The sequence below is a fragment of the Sus scrofa genome, chromosome 2, assembly GCF_054392235.1.
Source record: "Sus scrofa isolate SSC_HxYL_T2T_F1_AM1 chromosome 2, Sscrofa_HxYL_maternal_Yorkshire_Landrace_v2.0, whole genome shotgun sequence".
NCBI classification, from domain to species: Eukaryota; Metazoa; Chordata; class Mammalia; order Artiodactyla; family Suidae; genus Sus; species Sus scrofa.
The window spans coordinates 126,367,417-126,388,509 of record NC_139384.1 but is presented as its reverse complement, the minus strand read 5'-3'; the positions used below and the strand labels follow the sequence as shown (position 1 = coordinate 126,388,509).

The 21,093-nt window shown below is 36.4% G+C and overlaps 1 protein-coding gene across 4 annotated transcripts in view; it reads right to left on the bottom strand.

The window, feature by feature from the left end:
• WDR36 (WD repeat domain 36) overlaps positions 1-20,502 on the bottom strand; it is a 43,835-nt gene extending 23,333 nt beyond the window's left edge. For all 4 annotated transcript variants that reach the window (XR_014838515.1, XR_014838516.1, XR_014838517.1 and 1 more), the window contains exons 1-14: positions 20,241-20,502; positions 18,045-18,072; positions 15,596-15,696; positions 14,037-14,154; positions 12,170-12,302; positions 10,369-10,423; positions 8,750-8,882; positions 8,305-8,480; positions 7,866-7,986; positions 7,309-7,374; positions 6,027-6,113; positions 4,722-4,867; positions 932-1,046; positions 107-272 (exon numbers count right to left, since the gene is read on the bottom strand). Coding sequence is in view for 1 of the 4 variants with exons in the window: in XM_003354239.6 (XP_003354287.3) it covers positions 107-272; positions 932-1,046; positions 4,722-4,867; positions 6,027-6,113; positions 7,309-7,374; positions 7,866-7,986; positions 8,305-8,480; positions 8,750-8,882; positions 10,369-10,423; positions 12,170-12,302; positions 14,037-14,154; positions 15,596-15,696; positions 18,045-18,072; positions 20,241-20,402 (1,607 nt within the window). In the remaining 3 variants the exon portion in view is untranslated. The remainder of the gene's footprint in view (positions 1-106; positions 273-931; positions 1,047-4,721; positions 4,868-6,026; positions 6,114-7,308; positions 7,375-7,865; positions 7,987-8,304; positions 8,481-8,749; positions 8,883-10,368; positions 10,424-12,169; positions 12,303-14,036; positions 14,155-15,595; positions 15,697-18,044; positions 18,073-20,240) is intronic.
• Between the last annotated feature and the right edge of the window lie 591 nt (positions 20,503-21,093).

The following is a 21,093-nucleotide window of genomic DNA, read 5'->3' as shown; positions in this document are numbered from 1 at the left end:
GTTCAAACCTGTGTTGTTCAAAGGTCTACTGTACTTTACTTAAATTAAGAACTTTTACTGAAAACATCCAGAAGAAAGTCCACCATCATTAAAAGAAAAACTTTACCTGTCTCTATGTAATAGCATCATATTTGGAGATGAATCAAGGCTCACAGAATGAATTAAAATTTTGTTCTTAAAGTTCCAGAACTTGAGTAATCCTTCACTACCAGCTGAAATTGTCAACTGGTTTAATCCATCCACTGCAACACCTCTAATGGATCCTTTATGGGCTTTTTAAAGTACATGTTAAAAGAAAAACGAAATAAGTTGGCATCTCCTCTCTGAATATTACACAGAGTGATTATTTAAATATCTAGGTACCTGCTATTTAATTCCTCTAATACCTTTAAATTAATTTGGATTTTTAGGGAACAGAGAGACGATTATAACACTCAAGTAATTTAAAAATCCATCAGGTTAATGCCATGAAGGTGTCAAAAAATAGTTAATATTTTCTGCTTAAAGCAAAGAGAAGAAAACAAAAACTTTAATTTCTATAATATCCACTCCCCTCTAATACAAGTATGACTTCATCCTCTGAGTACTTTATTTTACTTTTGTCTTTGTAGGGCCGCACCCGCAACATACGGAGGTTCCCAGGCCAGAGGTTGAATTGGAGCTGTAGCCACTGGTCTACCCCATAGCCACAGCCACATCAGATATGAGCCACGTTTGTAACCTACACCACAGCTCACAGCAACACCGGATCCTTAACCCGGTGTTTCTAGTAGGTAAAATGGCAGTATATGCCACATAGGATTGATGATAACCCACCTACAACTTCAGCAAAATGCCTGGCACTCAAGAATTTAATAAATGCCAGCGATAGTTATTAGCCTTACATCTATTTATACTACTTCTTAAAAAAAAATTAAAAAAAATTCAATACCTTGATCCTTGCCAAAACTTCCTCGATGTATACCAGACTGCATGTTATATACATCTATAGTTCCTGATGAGAGACCAATGACAGCAAAGTTTCCACAAGAAGTTATATCCACTGCCTTAAGGAAAAAAAAAAATTAAACACAAATGACTAGAAAATAACTAACATTTTTATTGTACTTTATGGTTTCTAAAGTAATTTTCAATCTAATACTTATCTCGATTTTTAAAAAAAAACCATGATAAATGAAATGCTTCATTAATTTTCTTAAACATAATGTAGTTATATTTGGATATATAAGAAATATCTGCTTGATTCTACCTTCATTCTCTAGGAGGTATGAAGAAATTACTATCTATGACGACAAAACATAACCAATGTTAATTCAATTGAAATTTACAAAGTCAGGAGAATGGTTTATCAGCTGGCCTTCAATTTTTAATTTAGTCACAACAGTGCTAAAGTCAAAGCATTCTACTGCCTAATTTGTACCTTGCCTTACTTTCGTTAATTGCTTCTATAGTTGATATAAAACTGAAAATGTATGTTAGGATGGCCAATGAAAAAGCCCAAAATATTTTAATTACAACATGTTAGTAAGGAAATACATAAGATATTGCATGGAAAACATTTAGTTTATAAGCAGTTTCTGTAAAATAAACTCATTTTAATACTTAAGGTAACAATATTTAAAGCAGCAATAATTAAAAAGATGCATTTTTTTTTCTGTTAAAAACATGGGACTGCTTGGTTGCTTGTGGTAAATGAGTAAATTCTATTCAATGAGACAAAAAAAAAAACAAAAAAACATGGGACTGGCTCTGTAGTGCACCATGGCCAGAGAAATCCTTCATTGCCACTGCGGATCAGTCAGATGTCACCCATCCCAGAGTTCATTCAAAAGACTGATGAATTTATGCCTAAAGAAAGAGATGACTTCTAAGACCTAAAAGAAAATATTTGAAAGGATATTCAACAGTACAAAGCAGCATAAAATTGCTACACTGAGCCAAGACACATTTACACAGCATTCACATAAATATGCTGCACTTACATGTATTTTTCCAGATAATATAGCTTACTACTTAAAAAAATTTTAGATAGAAAATTATGAACTAGGAGTTCCCGTCGTGGCGCAGTGGTTAACAAATCCGACTAGGAACCATGAGGTTGCGGGTTTGGTCCCTGCCCTTGCTCAGTGGGTTAACGATCCGGTGTTGCCCTGAGCTGTGGTGTAGGTTGCAGACGCGGCTCGGATCCCGCGTTGCTGTGGCTCTGGTGTAGGCTGGTGGCTACAGCTCCGATTCGACCCCTAGCCTGGGAACCTCCATGTGCTGCGGGAGCAGCCCAAGAAATAGCAAAAACACACACACACAAAAAAAAAAAAAAAAAAAGAAAAGAAATAAAATTATGAACTAATATTTAAAAGCATTCTAGGAATTTCCGTCATGGCACAATGGAAATGAATCCAACTAGAAACCATGAGGTTGCAGGTTTGATCCTTGGCCTCACTCAGTGGGTGAGCTGCGATGTAGGTTGCAGATGTGGCTCATTGCTGTGGCTCTGGCAAAGGCTGGTGGCCACAGCTCCGATTTGACCCCTAGCTGGGAACCTCCATATGCCGCAAGTGTGGCCCTAAAAACGATGAAAAACAAAAAAATAAAATAAAATAAAATAAAAAACCAAAAGCATTCTATCTTCCTAAATAGAACACAAACATAATCTTACCTATTTTAAATAACTCATAAATGTTTATGCTAATGTTACATAATTATGCTATCAGGAACTAGTGAAGATACTACAGCATACATAATTACAAAGAAATCTGTTCAAAATGCGAAGTTTTAATTTTAATATGCATTTTCAAAAGCAGAGACATCCCCTAACAAACTATTAGAACTAAGAGATAAGTTCGGCAAGGTTATAAGATACAAGGTCAATACGCAAAAATCAATTATATTTCCTTATATTAGCAATGAGCATCCAAAACAAAATTAAGAATTCTATTTACAACAGCACTGGAAATAATAAAACACTAAGAAAAAATTTAATCAAAGAAGTATGAGGCTTGTATACCGACAACTACAAAACATTGCGGCCAGAAATTAAAGTGCTAAATAAATGCAAAGACATCCTATGTTTATGGATCAAAACACATCCTATGTTACTGGATCAGAAGTAACATTTAGATGTTAAGAGTCCTCAAATTGAGCTAAGGAACCAACAAGACCCCTTTCAAAATCCTAGCTGCCTTATTTGCAAAAATTGACAAGCTGATCCTAAAATGCAATGGAAATGCAACAGATTAGAACAGCCAAAATACTCTTGAAAAAAAAGAACAAACTTGGACAATAAAGTCTTCCTGATTTCAAAAAACTTACTACAAAGGTAACCATAAACAAGACAGTGTCACACAAGCATAAAAATAGACATATGTAACAATTAAAGAAAAGTGAGGGTCCAGAAATAAGCCCTCACGTTCATGTCAAATGATTTTTGACAAAGGTAGCAAGATCATTCAATGGGGAAAGAACGGTGTTTTGGACAAATGACAATGACATAACTAGATATCCAAATGCAAAAGAATGAACTTCCACATACACAAAACACTATGTGTGAAAATTAACTCTAAAGGAGTTACAAACCTAAATTTAAAAGCTAAGATTATGAAACTCTTAGAAGAAATCACAGGAGAAGTTCTCCTGTAACATAGCAGGTTGAGGATCTGGCATTGTCACAGAAGTGTTCTAAAATGAGATTACATTTTGGTGATAACTGCACAACACAATGAAGACACTAAAACCTGTTAATTTTATACTTTAAGTGAGTGAATTTTATGGTATGTGAATTATATATCAGTAAAACATTTTTGACAAAGCAGAGGCAACAACTGCACAAACCAAATTTAACATCGTTTCTTTATACCTTAAAAGACTTACACATTATCAAAATAAAATAAAATTTCAAAAGAGAAGTAAGACGTTAACACTGGCATTTAAAAACTGTTTTTTAAAAGGCTTGGACAAAACTCAGACAAATACAAGAAATAAAGGATTTAAATAACTTCTACAGCTATAACTCATTAAGGATTTAGCTAAATCTTACTCCTATACTGGAAAGAAGAAAGGGAGGGAGAGGATAGAGGATGGGAGGGAAGAAGGAAGAAAGGAAAAGAGAAAGAAAAACAGAAAGAAAGAAAAGGAAGAATCTTAAGATTCATTCACTGAATATAGTACTGTATACGCAACATAAATTCAGGTAAGAGTGTACTGATAAATGCTGAAATCTTGCTCAAACAGTATTCTGAATAATCCTATATTAAGTGGAAAGTTAAAGTAATGAATATACTATATTTAATTAAGCCAAGTTTAACTTAAAATAATTCTCTCGGAGTTCTCGTCATGGATCAGTGGAAACGAATCCGACTAGTATTCGTAAGGTAGCAGGTTCCATCCCTGGCCTCGCTCAGTGGGTTAAGGGTCCGGTGTTGTGGTGAGTTGTGGTGGCTCAGATCCCGCGTTGCTGTGGCTGTGACATAGGCTGGTGGCTACAGCTCCAATTTGACCCCTAGCCTTGGGAACCTCCATATGTAGCAGGTACGGGCCTAAAAGACTAAATAAATAAATAAATAATTCTCTCCAAGCTGGAAGGCTTAATTCTATTAGACAATAATTTCAAAATGTTAAACTACGTTCTTTGTTCTTTCAACCAATACTATTTATAAACTTGAGTAAAACAAGAGTCACAGGACAGTATTATAGAAGAAAGTGCCCTTATAAACAAGTTCACTTACTGTTGCAGTTATGTCATCTTTCTTCAGCTCTTTGGGCTTGAGAAAGTAAGCACCTATTGTAGATCTTTGATAGTTCCAGGTTGAACAAGATAGCTTACCCTGATGGCAAGCAATGATACCATCCCAGTCACTTTCACGAGCTTCCTCTAAGACAAAATTAAAATCAAAAATCAAATTGCTTTTCTTTCTCTCATTCATTCATTCATTCACCTATTATTTATTAAGCAGTTCATATTCTATGTTGTAATTAAGTACTAGGGACAGAATGGTAAACAGGTGATTCCTGATAGCTATCAGCTTTCGATCTAACGAGATTCTGATTAGAAGAAATCACGATGAAGTGTGATAGGGTCTCATAAGGGCACTCAGGAAGAGTTTAAGAGTTAAGAGATGTGGGGAGAGTAACGAATGGCTCTTTGAAAGAAGCAATAAAACAAGTAGAAATTAATGGGGGGGGTTCCACAGCTGATAGGGGATGAGAGACACAGGGTAACTTGAACAATATTAAGCACAGCAAATAAATCAAGTATTTTCTTGAGAGGACTGGGAGGAGGGAAAGGCAACTGGGTCATATTACCAGGGTAATGTTAAGAAGAGGAGAGCCATGTTAAGAAGAGGAGATTCCACCCAAAAGGTAATAAGGGGCCACTGAAAGAATTTTAAACAGGTGAATGATTCAGATGTTTTAGAAAGATCACTCAGGCTCCAAGACAAAAAATAGACAAGAGAGTGGTCAGGATGAAAGTTAAAAAAAAAACTACTATCATCAGGTTGAAATGATGAAAATCACCATTTCCATAACATTGAAATGGAAATGGTACCTAAGCAGTTTTTTTCTATGACAGTTTTCCCTCAATAATCTTATCACCTATCTACATTTTTCTTAAAAAATCACTTCTTCGAATGAAACACTGCTCAAAGGACACAGCATACTAAGACCTCAGTGTGGTTAGATCTTTATTAAATTAGCCAGAGCTCTATGTTCTCAGTTCTCACCTTTTTCCATTAGTGACTTTCTTATACCATGCACATAATAGAATAAACAGAAGGGCTACAAAATGAAATGTCAAATATTCCGTATTAATAGCTTATAGAGAAGAACAAAGCCTGAAATTAATAGATAACAAGTTCAAATTATAAATAATTCATTTTTAGTCTTCACGCAAGATTAGTATGCACTTGGGATGGATTCTGGGTTCTTATTAATCCTTATAAAAACATTTACTAAAGTGGAAGAAACAAAGAAATACATAGGAGGAAATCAATAACAGAGCAGAACTCGAAACACAGCATGAAGTTACTTACCAGCTGCAAACTCTGTGATGGGTGGAAGTCTCACTGTCATGGCATTCTGAAGTCCTTTACGTTTGACTCTCTTTTTATTTATTAATCCTGGGGTGAGGGGAGAGTGCAATACAGTTATGAATTCTTTTTAATGAAAAAATGTATATAAAAGAAAAACTACCCATTGCCTTGAACTATAAAGTTGAAGACATTCCCATTTAAGCCAGGTGCAAAATAAAGATATTATGACCGCTATTAGCAATAGAGTTGTAGTTAGAAATAAAAATGCTGTCTGTACAGCATTCAAAATATTATCGAAAAAAACCAAATTATACTAAAATATATAAAATATCAGTGAATAATCTTAAATATGTAGAACCAATAGGAGGAAAACCAAAAAAATTTCACTAAGGAACATTAAAGACAACCTGAATGAGGATATATCATATTTCTAAATGTGACAGTTCTTAAAAATACCAAATCACTCCATTTTGATTCCAAGAATTATTTTGGATACTGATTTTAAAATAATCCTGAAATTCATCTAGAAGTATATACATGCATGCAGAGCGAGCATATCAGCTCTCAAAGAAGTGTAATTATAAATAAAACTGAACATTTTTTTTTTGTCTTTTGTCTTTTTAGGTCCACACCCATGGCATATGGAGGTTCCCAGGCTAGGGGTCTAATCTGAGCTGTAGCTGCTGGCCTATTCCACAGTCATGGCAATGTCAGATCCAAGCTGCATCTGTGACCTACACCACAGCTCACGGCAACACCAGATCCTTAAACCACTGAGTGAGGCCAGGGATCAAACCTCATGGTTCCTAGTTGGATTTGTTTCTGCTGCACCACAATGGGAACTCCAAAACTGAACATTTTTATTTAATAAACAAAATCTTTCAAATGACAGAAACCATGGGATGGGATAGGGCATCAAAAGAGTCCTATCTGCAAAAAGATGAGATATTCCTTACTTTGATGCATTCTCTAAACTCCTTTCCATCTTTAAAATTTTGATGGCCTCAAGTTAGATCATCAAAGTCTTTTGGTGTGTTTTTACCATCTAAGATATCTAAGTCTTTAATAATCTTATAGCAGCACCTCAACCACTACTTCTATATCACCAATGATCTTAGGAATCTTACTACTACTACTCTTTCATATAAGGAATTTTTATTTCATCCTAGGAAAGAGGAACTTTATCAATGAAAACTCGTCTGGTCGTCTCACAGACTCTTGAAATATTTGTGTGTGTGTGTGTGTCCAGGAGCTTTTTTTCCTCATCTTGCAAATAACCTACCATGTCCCAAGCTCTTGTTAAATTTTTCATGTATCGTGGAAAATGACTGAAGGGTTCCATCCTGACCTGTTGATACAGATAGAAAATGCCTAATCAAGCTTCAGCAAAACAATGGACCATTTGAATCACTGCTCTTATAAAAGCAGATTCTATGAAAAGCTTGAAGTTAGTCTGCAGCACTTTAAAGAGAGCCAACTGCAACCATCTAATTTATAATATCCAACTGCACATAGAATGCTATTTAGTAAGAACAAAGGATAAAATGAGGCACTAATAATCATCAACAGATTAACTGAATAGGCAATGGCCACATTTCTGGAATTTTCCCATCCTGCCTCTAACAATTAGCAAACAGAATGATTCTCTAAATGAAAGTAGTATCAGCTACAGTGTTTCCTAAAGTATTCAAAACCAATCACCTCATTTTACACAGATTTCTAAGTCACTCGGAGGGACATTTGAATCTAAAAATATGTCAATAGCAAGCCTAATAAATATTAAACACTCCACTCACAGTACTTTCCGGAATAAACTAATAGCACAAGGTAGAAACGTACTTGCACTAAGAATCTGTTGTCCATTTTGTCCATAGTATCTTATTTTGGTAAGAGGAGCACTATGTCCCATTCTGAACCTCAAAAGCCGGCCTTCACCTGTGGGACCATCAAATATCCATATCTGCCAAGAAATAAACAAAGTAAGGTTTTTGCACGATGTGTTAAGTGATCTGTAAGGAGTCAAATCATCTTCTAGATAAATCAACTGGCACTACGTAGAGACCGCTGACCCTGGAATGGGAGTTGGGGGAAAGAAAAACTGTAACTCCCTCTCTTAACTGAAATCATGTAACCTGCTAAGCTTTCTGTTTCATCTATATCAGCATCTTATCTCATATTCCCTTCAGCTTCAAGGTTCTGGGCTGATACATTAAAGCAGGCTTGAAATAGCCCAAAGGGAAGGACAGATTAGCAAAGATAAAAATAATAATCACAGTACCCTGAGAGCATTGTCAGCACCATTTGTGACAAGAAGTGGCTCTCTATGGAGAAATGTTAGCCCAGCAATTGCTGTAGAATGTGCATTTCTCATCTGATTGATTAACTTTTTGTCTTCTAGATCCCAGAGTCCAATATGGCCACATGGGCTTCCAGCTGCCATTACCGGATGACCATCTGTTATGAAAATAAAATATATTAAGAAAAACATGCTCCATAAAACAACTCAACTTAATAATTCCTTTTTCCACCCTTTTATCCATTAATATAGTTAAAAAAGAAGACTATATACAATCTATGAATACTCCTTTGGCTCTTTCTTTCTAGTATTTCATTCATTTCTATTAGATTAAATTATAAGAAAATATTAAGAAAACTTCTATAAGCCTCAAAATAATGCATTTTAAGTGTTTTTAACTCTTACCAATAAACATGTTAAGAGTTACCTGTGCGAAATGAAATCGAAGTAATAGGTCCCCAGTCTTGACGAAACTTCATTAATGTTTCATCAAACTTGATGTTGTGAATGATCACCTGACCCGACATAAGACCAACAGCAACAACATCCACAGCTGGTGCCTGAAAATTAAATTACTCAATTTATTGTCTTAATCAACTAGCTTTAATAATCCTGATGATATACATCATTATTTGTGTTATCAAAATAAATAATGGACTATCTTTTTGGAGGCAGTAAAAGCAATTAAATATTACCATTCTGGCATACTCTAATTGACATTTGGCATGGAACTATTTAGGAATGATTTTTCCAAGTTACTTCCCAGTTTCAAATCTGGTAGTCATCATCAGTTACCTCCCTGCCCCTAAAACATAGCCGAATTGCTAAGAAAACAGTCATGATACAAAGGGCAGCTGATTGTGAAATCAAGAGATCACTGACTGCACAGAAACAGAAAAACAAATCTTAGAAGACTTTCCCACTTGCATGGCAACAGAAAAAGCCAATTACAAAAGAAGTAAAGAACTGCTTACGCAAGGAAAACAGGAAAAACCCATAAAACTTGTTAAAAGGCAAGTAAGTTTTTTTGTTTGTTTGTTTGTTTTTTGTGGCCATTCTTACAGTATGTGGAATTCCCCAGGCTAGGGATCAAATCAATGCTACAGCAGTGACCCAAGCCACTGCAGTGACAATGCCAGATCCTTAACTTACTAAGCTACAGGGAAACTCAAAAGGCAAATAAGTTTTACAATTAAGTCTGTTCCAGCTCTATGATTATAAGCTTCATTTTATACAATGGTCTTACAGATTCCATAGCAAGTTTCTCTGTTTTAGCACAGAAGATTAATGCCCAATACCATATAAAATGGAATCAGGCTAAACATTTTATTACTTTGCCATCAAATAACTACTCTGCATAAGACCCTGTGTAGAAACTGGGGATACTAAAACAAATATGATGCCTTGCCCTCAAAGGATCTAATCATCTGATGCCTTTGGGGTTGTCTGGGGGGCTAAAAGTGTATCAAGGTTGAAGGTAGTAAGAGAGAGAATGAAAGAATGTATACGAACTGGGCAGGAATAAACAATGAATATTTGGAAAGACAAGGGTACATGGTCTACATATGTGTCCAAAATACTGATCCTCTGCAGACAGTTATTCATTCAAACATGTCCTACAGACTCACAAAAAAGCAGTTACTTCTGGAATAGTACAGCATTTAATGAATTATTAAGATTTGGGCCCTAATTACCTACTTACAAATCTCAAAATCCTAAGAAATTCCTCTGCATGACCTACAATCTCCCTTGCTTCACTAAAAAACTCAACTTCACTCTTTATAAAGCATTGGACTACAAAATGATTAGTAAACGTAGTTCCACAGCAAACACAGATTCAGAGCTAATTCCGGGCAAAAAGGTTTCCACAAAGGTATTGTTTTCAATTACCTTTCCAAAACATTATTTTTTAAGGTAGTATTTATAAAGATATACTAGTTAATATTATTATTTTATCTTTAGGTCTAAAAATACAGTGGACCCCTGAAACTGAAAGATCCTACTATGAACTTCATTTCTTCTTTGACTTAACAGAAAAATACTAACCTGCTGAAGCGCAGTCACTCCAGTTTTCCATCCAGCAAATGTATACAGAAGTTTACTATAAGAAGAAAAATAGTTGAAAACACTGTATTATTAAAAGGTAAAATAGTAACAGGTGATATTTATTAAGTTCTTTGTCTCACAGTCTTCTAAGTATATATATTAAATATATATAAACATATTTAATGTTCAAAACAATTCCATCAGGTAGATATCAACATTTTCCAGATAAAGACACTAAGAAACTTAATTATGTGAAAAAAAAAATTAGGCTAAAATCACATGGCTAACATCGATAGAGCCCAGGAAGACCAATTCCAGATTCTAAGCTGCTAATTAACTACTATCCTATGCAACTTCTTTAGAAAATTAAATAGACCCTTCCCCAAAAAAGACATAAGTAAAAACCATGTTATATTACAGACTACAAAAAATCTTAAAATACTGGCAGATCTCATTTTTTTACTACAATGTGTTCCTAGAAACATATCACAAAAGGGAATGCATTATGACTACACTACTCCTCATATGTTATCTGTGATATGACAATGTTGTCACTCCAAATTTCAGAATCAAGCCATGAAGGATAGAGTCCGCAGAGAAGAAATATCTGAAACTGGTATGATGTCAATAAAGTATTTAATCACATATTAAATTCTTTAAGTGGTAGTAACAGATGAGGTCACTCAAAGATCATCCAAGGGATACTTAACCTACAATAAAGTAAACATCACATAAAGAACCTAAAGAGATAACCTTAGGGCAGAGAATATTTCAGTCATTAACACTGAGACTAGTATAGAGTAGGTAGTCAATGATATTTGCTAAATTGAACAGAAACACTGATTTGAAACTAAGAACTATGATAAACATTAAACCTCTGAAAATCTTATTATCCCTTTCAAATTTTTAAGGGCTTTGGGAAGGACAACTTGGAAGGTCAAACATTTTTGTTTTCCCTTTGAATGCTTGCTATACAAAGAAACCTGAGCTGCCACTTTTTTCTCTAGATAAATGTTCAAATAACAGGCAGAGGTATATGTGTAGGGAGTTCCCTACATACATAAATCATATATGTAGGGCGTTCCCTCCTGGCTCAGTGGAAACAAATCTGATTAGCATCCATGAGGTGTGATCCCTGGCCTTGCTCAGTGGATTAAGGACCTGGTTGCTGTGAGCTGTAGTGAAGGTCGCAGACGCAGATCAGATCTGGCCTTGCTGTGGCTGTGGCGTAGGCTGGCAGCTACAACTCCGACTGGACACCTAGTCTGGGAACCTCCAAATGCCGCAAGTGCAGCCCTAAAAAGCAAAAGCAAAAAAAAAAAAAAAAAAAAAAAAAATTATCTATCTAGCTCTCCAGCTATACCAACATTATAGAAGATACTCCCCATGTTTGTGGTTGATGAGAATGTACTTTTACTGTGAAAACCATTCCTAAATGCTAGCACCAAATTAACACTGATTTGCTTTGCCTTCTTACCTTTCAAAAACTAGAAGTTGCCCAGTGACAATCTCATAATCATTTTCTGATCTTGTGTATTAAGGTCTTGTTTACAGCTATATGAATTCTTTAGAGTGACTAAGGCCATGAGACTATACAACAAGTGTTTATGAAGCTGCCTACCATGTGCCAGGACCATAGGCCAGCTTTACATATGTGTTGCCGTGAGTTACAACTCCAAAATAGCCCTCCAAATAAACATATGAAGGCAGGGAGAACTGAGAGACTTAAGTATGCATTAAGGAGCAGTGGATGAGGATAAGGTAGTAATCACCTACATTATGTTCTAAACAAAGTGCTTACTTGGATTTTACATTCCACAACTGGAGACTTCCCTGTTCACTGCCAAGAAGTATTTTATTCAAGTAGGTACTCGGATGCAAAATTGCAGAAATTTTAAATACTGATTTATCGAAAGACAGCTGCAGGTATTCTTCTACAAAAGTAAAAGTTATAAATAACATGTAATTTAAAAAAATCAAATAGGTTAAAATATTTTTCATATGCTCATATATTTAGCACTTAAAGTCTACTATATCAAAGATTTATGTATCAATATAAATCAAAGACATATACGAGCTTATAAACATTTCTGGAGAAATGAAATAAATGTGCAAATATTGCATATATAATTGCAAATATGATTTAGACTATCAAGAATTTTCTAAAAGCTCTGATATCGGTACTACTAAAAATTTCACTTACTGCCCAACTGGTTTATAGGAATGAAACAAGCATTATAAAAAAATAATACTAGGGACCAGACTTACTACTTTTATAATCTGATCAGGAGGTAGCTAATTTCAAGTAAAGTGCTTGTACTGAGCTGAGCTCTGCTGGGAAGTGAAGGATCAAATATCTAGAGAGCTTGATGGGCCCCTCAAACATGTAAAAAGTCAGAGGCAAACCTTAGTGAAACTAATAACAGTGCTTCTCACATTTCCACAGGAGAACCTCTAGAAGAGGAGAGGAAAAGAACTTAATAGCCCTATGGAGTAGGGAACAGCACAGCCAATCGTCTTTTGCTGAAAGATCAAAACATTTTTTGAAACCTTACATGTTTATAATTTGTGTGTATAAATTGAGTTTTCTACTTCATAGCTTATCCACGATGAAACCAATTCCTCACTGAATTTCCCAATAAATTTGATTATCAGAGAACATACACTTCTCTTAATCTTTAACCTCACATACTATTTGGCTGCTGCACACTCCCAGGGGTATGCGTATCCCAGTTTAAGAAGCATAGATGAGCGACAATTACATAAACTTTAAATACTCTTTTAAAAGATTCTTGCCTCTATCAGTTTTATTTAGGAGCATTACAAACAGCTCCCTGAAGACACTGGGTCAACGTGCTGCCACAACAGTAGCAAAAAGACGGACATCAGCATCAATAGAAAGCCTGCTGAATGGTAAGACTCCCTAATTTTATAAAAGGCTTTTTAACATCTATTTGCATGGGACAGTTGGAATTCTGTTCCCTTCACTTGAGCAAAGATAAAACAAAGAGTGACTAATCTGAACAAGAACATGAATGACTCCCAGGAGGGTAATCTCTAGGATTTTTACCAAAAATAAACATACTACACCAAAAAAATGAGTCAATCAAGACGTAACAAAGGCTAAAAATGTAAACACATTAAAACACTTAAAAAGCTTTAATTCATGATAGACCCACTTTCACAACTGCAGAAATAAGCTGGAGATATTCTGGTGATAAATTCCTAACCTTTGAAGATAACATGGTCCCATAAACATAGCTCAGTGATACTCTTTAAGAATATCAGTTAAAGGACACTGACTCATATTCTTAGAAAAACGATGCATGTTTTCCTTCAGATTACTGGATCTTCAAAAAAACTATTACAGTCTTGCTTACCAAAAGCTTACAGAGAAAATAATATGCCGCTAAACTTGGAGAACTGCAATGCAATGTATTAGTATTAGTTCAGATAAACACATTAAACAGGTTATAAATAGTTCAACTAGCTGACTAAAATTGCTTATCCATTTTTTACTTACAACCTTTTTCCTTATACATGTTGAAGACTCTTAAAATTTTTTTTACTGCTTACACATGAAACCTCTGGTTATGTTTACACAGATATTTAATTTTAGCTACACACATACTATCCCAAGATAAAGCAATAAATTGGTTAATTCTTACCTTCTGAATATATGTGCCAAATAATAAGAACGCTGTCAGTATCAACAGAGATAACATGATCCCCAAAGGGTTGCAAAAGATGAATTTCTGCCTTATGACCTTTAAAGGTATGTACTACCTACAATATTCAAGTTCAAAAAAATTTCTTATTAATACTCATTCATCATGTAATATTCACACTAACCAAAAAGCATGATAATCCGGAAGATGTTCACATAAAGAAATGTGGTCCAACTTTTGATTATCCAAGGTTAGATTAACACACAATAAGGAACAATGCCTTTTCACCTGATCCCTCAGCCAGCCCAATAAGAAAACACAGACAAGGAACACAGAATTGAGACCTCCAAGGCTTACCTTCTCAATTCAGCTTAGGGGGAGGCATTTAACCAGCTAGGTCCCTAACCCAACCCAACCAACACAACTACGTGTATCCTAGAAGACCAGTATGTTCTAGAAAGCTGACCTCTAAAATCTATCACCAGCTGGCTTCCACCTGAAACGAGGGAGACATATATAGGACACGTCTTCCCTATAGCTTTCTGTTTTGACATAGACAGCCTTAGCCTTACAGTAGTAGCTACATCCTCAGTAACTACAATCCCTTCCCCATGGTTTCAGTTTGAACCAGGCTCCAGGAATACTTATTTCTTCTCCTTGTCCCTTTGGCCCTAGGGATGGTAACAGCTTCCTAGAGCTGACAGTCTCTGATACCTTTCTACTGCTACTTTCTGTATGTATCTCTCAGGGAAAACTACAAGCTACAATATTTTGCAAAACAAAAATGTTGTTTTTCCTTACTTTCTAAAAATCCAAACAACTCCCATTGAAGAACTCTATAGGTAAGTTATCTTCCTGTATCACAGGTAGTGATAATGGAGGATGCTGGGAACCAATGTCAGTTCAAGTACAACTTTGAGAAGTACAGAGATTCTATCACTTGACTATCCAGGCATCCCCCTAGCCACTTTCCTTTCGCTCTGCACCATTAAAGCCAGGTCACCTCTCAAATTGGTTATTGTAGGTCAAACTTAGAAACCAATGAGTAGAGGAGGATAAGAAAAAAGAGAATCTCGCTTTCTCTACATAGGAAACAAGCACTTGGTTCTTAGAAAATGAGTCATGGGCTGTGTTGTTCATAATGAAAAAGTCAATCTACATTAAGCAGTAGTGCAAACACAAATCTCTTAGGAAAACATTTTCAAAATACTCTTAACTAAATCCTACCCAACCAAATAAACAAAGTAGAAAACTCCAGACATGGGACCTGAAACATTGAACATGAAAATGCTTTAGCAGCTGCCCAAATAATTCTAACAATGAGCCCTGGCAATGAAAACTGATCTGAAGCACCAGTTGTAACTAATTTTGAGAATTTGATGAAATCAATTTTCTCTTCCTCCAGAAAAGTGAATATATTTTTAAAAAAGAAAAAAAATAGGTACATATCCAGAGTGTCCCAGAGGAAGAATGGCAGTATTAATGTTCCTTCCATTGCAATGACAATTAACTACTGACTACAAAAGCCAAGCAAAGTAAAATAGTTTGGTGATACAAACCTCTTTATTACGGGCAAATGCAGAGAAAACATTCCCATAAGCAGCAAAGACTAGCCTTCCATCAGCTGCCATACAGCAGATATCCTGTGGAAGAGAATTACCTAGGGAAAAAAAATTAAAAATAAAAAAATAAATTTTTTTTCAAAGAAGTAAGGATTTTTAAGATCTTAGATACCTCAAGTATACACATAACATTCTTCATGGCTGTAATTTTAAAATATGTATGCGTGAAAATCAGAGTATAAAATTTTGACTTTAAAGTTATTTTAGACATCTAATAATAACAATCACACAGAGACTATGACATCACCTTAACCTTTCTTAAGAGAATTAATGTCTGGTATTTGCAGACATAAAAACATAACTCTAAAGAAATAAGCTTTTTGACGTTATTTGGAAAAAAATCTTTACTAAGTACACAAACCTCTGGCAAATGGTCATGTAAATGCCTTCAGGAACATCAAGTTCCTCGTAACTGCAGGAAATTTTTTTTTTGCTTTTTTAGGATTATACCCTCAGCATATGGAAGTTCCCAAGTCAGGGCTCCAAACGGAGCTACAGCTGCCAGCTTATGCCATAGCCACAGCAACTCAGGATCCGAGCCTTGTCTGCAATCTACACCACAGCTTACAGCAAACCCAATGAGCAAGGCCAGGGATCAAAACCCATATCCTCATGGATAGTAGCTGGATTCGTTTCCTCTGCGACACACAGGAACTCCCCAGGAAAAAATTTTAAGTAAATCAAAACCCAGAACTCTGTCTAACTCTACCCTTTGGAGTAATTAAAAACAAAAAAAAACCCATATGATATTCTACATACTGACCTTTAAAATAAGTATGGATTTTACTCAGTATTCTTCAGAGTATATATGTCTATCACCTCTGCCATTTCTCATATCACAGGATTTCCTATCTCCTCTCTTACTACCATGGTCACACTGGCTTTTTCTTTTTCTTTCCTATTTTTGGGGCAGGAGGGTTAAAATAGAATTAACTATTTTTCATGCTGACATTCTGCTTTAGGACTTCATTTCCAAAATACTATTTTTATAGGTTTATCATTCACTTCAGTATTTGATTTAGATTTTAGTGCCCTTCTACTGTCTTCTACAATCATTTTAAAAATATGAGTTTAAGGAGTTACTGTTGTGGTACAGTGGAAACGAATCCAACTAGTATCCATGAGGATGCGGGATCACTGGCCTCATTCAGTGGGTTGGGGATCCAGTGATGCCGTGAGTTGTGGTTTAGGTCACAGATATGGCTTAGATCCCCCACTGTGTGGCTGTGGTGTAGGCCTGCAGTTGTAGCCCAGATTCAGTATCTAGCCTGGGAACTTCCATATGCCGCAAGTGCGGCCCTTTAAAAAAAAAAAAAAAAAGCAAAAATAAATAAATAAATAAAAATGTGAGTTTATCAGACATGCACACTGGATTCCCTATATTTCTGTTTCTCTTACAAAGATCATATTTGATGGTGAAACCAGAACCTCTCAGCCCTGGCAAGACTTTTCTTCTATTGAACAGTTTTCCAAAAAATAAATATTTCTTTCATTGGGAAAAATACCAATGTGCGGAAAAAGGGAAAACTCTCTTACAATAGAATGATAGAATCAGAAAAATCACTATTTGGTAATCATCATACTAATAACCAATTCAGGCAAGAATCATCACTAAATGCTAACATTAGCAGCAGGTGAAACTTTGAAAAGTAAGAGAGTATTAATACGGTCTCAATGTATCTTACCACATACACTTTTTACATTTATTAGTTACAAAGAATAAAGTTTAAAATGAAGCCACCTGACAAACGTCACCTTAACCAAGTGATCAAAGCTATCACTGTATTACTGCCAGAAATAGGACTAACAACATGTGCCTAATGATAAGACTCACTGAGAATTCAGCACTGTTTCTTTGTTATTTCTGCCATACTGCAAAACCTGAATCTAATTATGAGAAAACATGAACTATATATTCTTCAAAAATGTCAATGTTGTAAAACACAAAGAAAGTCTGCTAAACTAGTCTAGATTAAAAAAGACCAGAGACATGAACTGAAGGCAACACAGGATCCTGCCATGGACTTTTTCAAAAATTGAAAATATACTAGGAGTTCCTGTTGTGGTTCAGTGGTTAACGAATCCGATTAGAAACCATGAGATTGCGGGTTTGATCCCTGGCCTTGCTCGGTGGGTTAAGGATCCGGTGTTGCCATGAGCTGTGGTGTCAGGTTGCAGACGTGGCTTGGATCCCTCAGACTCAGCTCAGATCCCGTGTTGCTGTGGCTCTGGCTGTAGCCTGGCTACAGCTCCGATTAGACCCCAAGCCTGAGAACCTCTGTATGCTGTGGGTGTGGCCCTAAAAAAGGAACAAAAGACTAAATAAATAAATAAATAAATAAAAGATACTAAACAAGCATAAATTCAGGTTAAAGTCTGTACTTACTCACTGCAACCAGACTAAGTTTCTGAACCTGTTTAAAAAAAATGAAAAAATGATTAGATGTTCATTAACAAAAAAAAATTAATAATCTAACACCTGAAGATTAAGATCTAATGTCATACATAAATTTGCTATGCTCTCCTTCCCTATAAAGGCACTTACTGACATTTTCATTATTAAGAAAGCATTTATTTTCAACTATTTCATCAGCAGTGCTGACTGAAGGGTTGGTTTCACATATAATTTTCCATATAAGTCATATGGTAAATATTTTAAGGCTTTGAATGCTATGTGGATTTATTGACTCAACTGACAATGGATCATGAAAGCAGCCACATACAATATATAAACATGTGGCTATATTTCAATAAATGTTATTTATGGATACAGAAATACAATTTTCAAAATTTTCATATGCTCCAAAGTATTCTTTTTTTTTATTTTCCCCAGCCATTTAAAAATGTCATAACTGTCCATCTCAGCACAGAGCTCAGAGCAGTATTGGTGGGAATTCAATCCCCAGAATATAAGAATGTAAGACTGAAGAACAACTAAGTAATCTATGTTTCTTAAATGGAAGCAGATGCATGTCTCCATTCCACACCAAAACCTTATTATACTGCATATACTAGCAAATTTTACTTGGAGATTATGTTATAGTGAATAAACACAAACACATATCGAAAAATAAATAAATAAACAAAAACATCATGAGTCATACAGAAACAAATGGTTGTGAGAATTGGCTTGCAGGCTGTAGTGTTCCAGCCCCAATCTATGATTACTGATCCAGCTGTGTGACTCTGTGAACAGTTACTCAACCTTCCTGTGCCTCGAATTCTTCATCTGTAATATAAAGATTAAAATAGGTACCTAGCTTACAGATTATTACAAGGATTCCATAAGTAAATTTTGTGTAAAACAGTTAGAATGGAGCCAATCACACAGTAAATGCTCAATAAATGTTAAGTGGTACCATGCCAACACCATGTTGGGGAGGACCTTCAATTTTTCTTCCTCACTTTCTCTGCCACTAACTCAACCAGTTACCAACAGCTAGCAATTCTTGCTAATAATCTTTTTGCTTTTCACAATCCTTCAAGGAATGCAGCTTTATAACACTTTCCATTAAAAGTGCTCAATTAACACTGAATATTCTTGGAGTTCCCGACATGGCTTGGTGGTTAATGAACCCAACTAGTATCCATGAGGACCCAGGTTCAATTCCTGGCCAGGCTCAGTGGGTTAAGGATCCGAGTTGCAGTGAGGTGTGTTGCCCTGAACTTTGGTGTAGGTCGCAGAAGGGCCCAGATTCAACATTGCTGTGGCTGTGGTGCAGGCTGGTAGCTACATCTCCAATTGGATTTCTAACCTGGTAACCTCCATATGCTGTGGGTGTGATCCTAAAAAGAAAAAGACAAAACAACAACAAAAAACACTGACTATTCTCATTTTCAAGAAAAGGTCCCTCCTTGCACAGACCATACTCTCATTTGGAGAGGACTAAAGAAACACTGCAAAAGGCTATTCCAATGACTGAGATGTTAAAGGAGAGAAGCTATCACTAACAACTAGAAAGGCCTTGGGCAAGTAACTTCATTTTTCTGAGATGTAGTTTCCTAGTTTATATACTATATGGATGCCACAGAAAAACGAACATTCTTATAGCAAAGAAACTGCTGCAAGGCTTATGGTACCCGGCACTGTGCCAGGCTCTCAACATTGGTAGAAACTAACTAGTCAGGGGAAGTTTAGGGAAATTAGTTTGCTCTCAAATGCGGACAGTCCCCTACATCAAAATTAATTTCATCCCCTCCAGTTCTCCCAATATATTTTAATCTGTGTTTCTAACTCAGCTCTTGTCAAGAAATGCATAAGACTACCTTGCAAGTCTTTCTAATTAGAAATAGTGGCAAGCACTAGGAACTTTTCTCATTCACATTTACGTTTTCAAAGGATGTTCAACAAGTATTTACTAAGCAAATATATTCCTACAGAACTGAAAAGTTCTCTTGTGCTTCCCCCTAGCCATACTGCCTCCGGAACTCTTCCCAAGCAGACAACAAGGGCTGAATCAGCACGTGGAGGTGATAAGGCCGCGAAATGTAGGTTGGGGGGGAGAGCGGCATCGCCTCCGGACAAAGCTGGGAGCCGGGGAGGGTGATTCCCGGGAAGCGGGCGAAGGAAGAAATCACTCACGTCATAGGTGTGGAAGCTCTTGCCCACGCAGGTCGTCACAAAGAACCGGCGCTTCAGGGCACTGAACCGCACCACGTGTGGAATATCATTGCTGAAAAGCCCCAAGGCTCGGAACCCCGCGAACAGGGCGCTGGCAGTGCGGTCGCCCGCGCCCCGCTCCATTGCTACCGCGTACGAATTCCTCTGGGCTCCAATCTCGGTGGAAACCGCGCACCCCAGCCGGTTGGCACGTCTCTCGCGGTAAAATCTTCGGCCCGGCCGCAGGCTCCCAAGCGCTTCCGGTTCCAGCTGCCAATCGTGTGAGCGGAGACTATCCTCAGTGCAACTGAAAAAGAGCTCCCTCGGAACTCGAAGGGAAGGTGCGACTTTGGTTCCTCAGTCCACAGTTTCCAGCAATTTAAAGGCATACCCGGCTCTCCGCTTCCTGGAAGAGAATAGAGCCGCTTGTCAGCAGGACCTTACGGGAGGGGAGGCACAAGGGCCAAGAGAGTGGGTGAAGGGAAAACTAAAATTCTTAACCTAGATGGAGTCAAGTTAAATGTGTGGTTATGAAAACCTGTGAAACAATGAGACTGGAGAAAATTTGAACCCTGACTGGGTATTTGATAATGCTGAGAAATTATTATTGTTTTTTACACATATGATACTAGTATTGTCATATTTTTAAAGGTCCTTATCTTTTGGAGATACGCTTTTACAGATGGAATTATTTATCTGGGAATTTGCCTTCAAAATAATTGAGGCTAAGGTGCAGGGTTGAGTTGACACAAAATTGATAATTGTTGAATTTGGGGAATAGAATGTGAGAGTTCATATGTCCTTGTGCTTCTGTATAAAATTGGAATTTTCCATA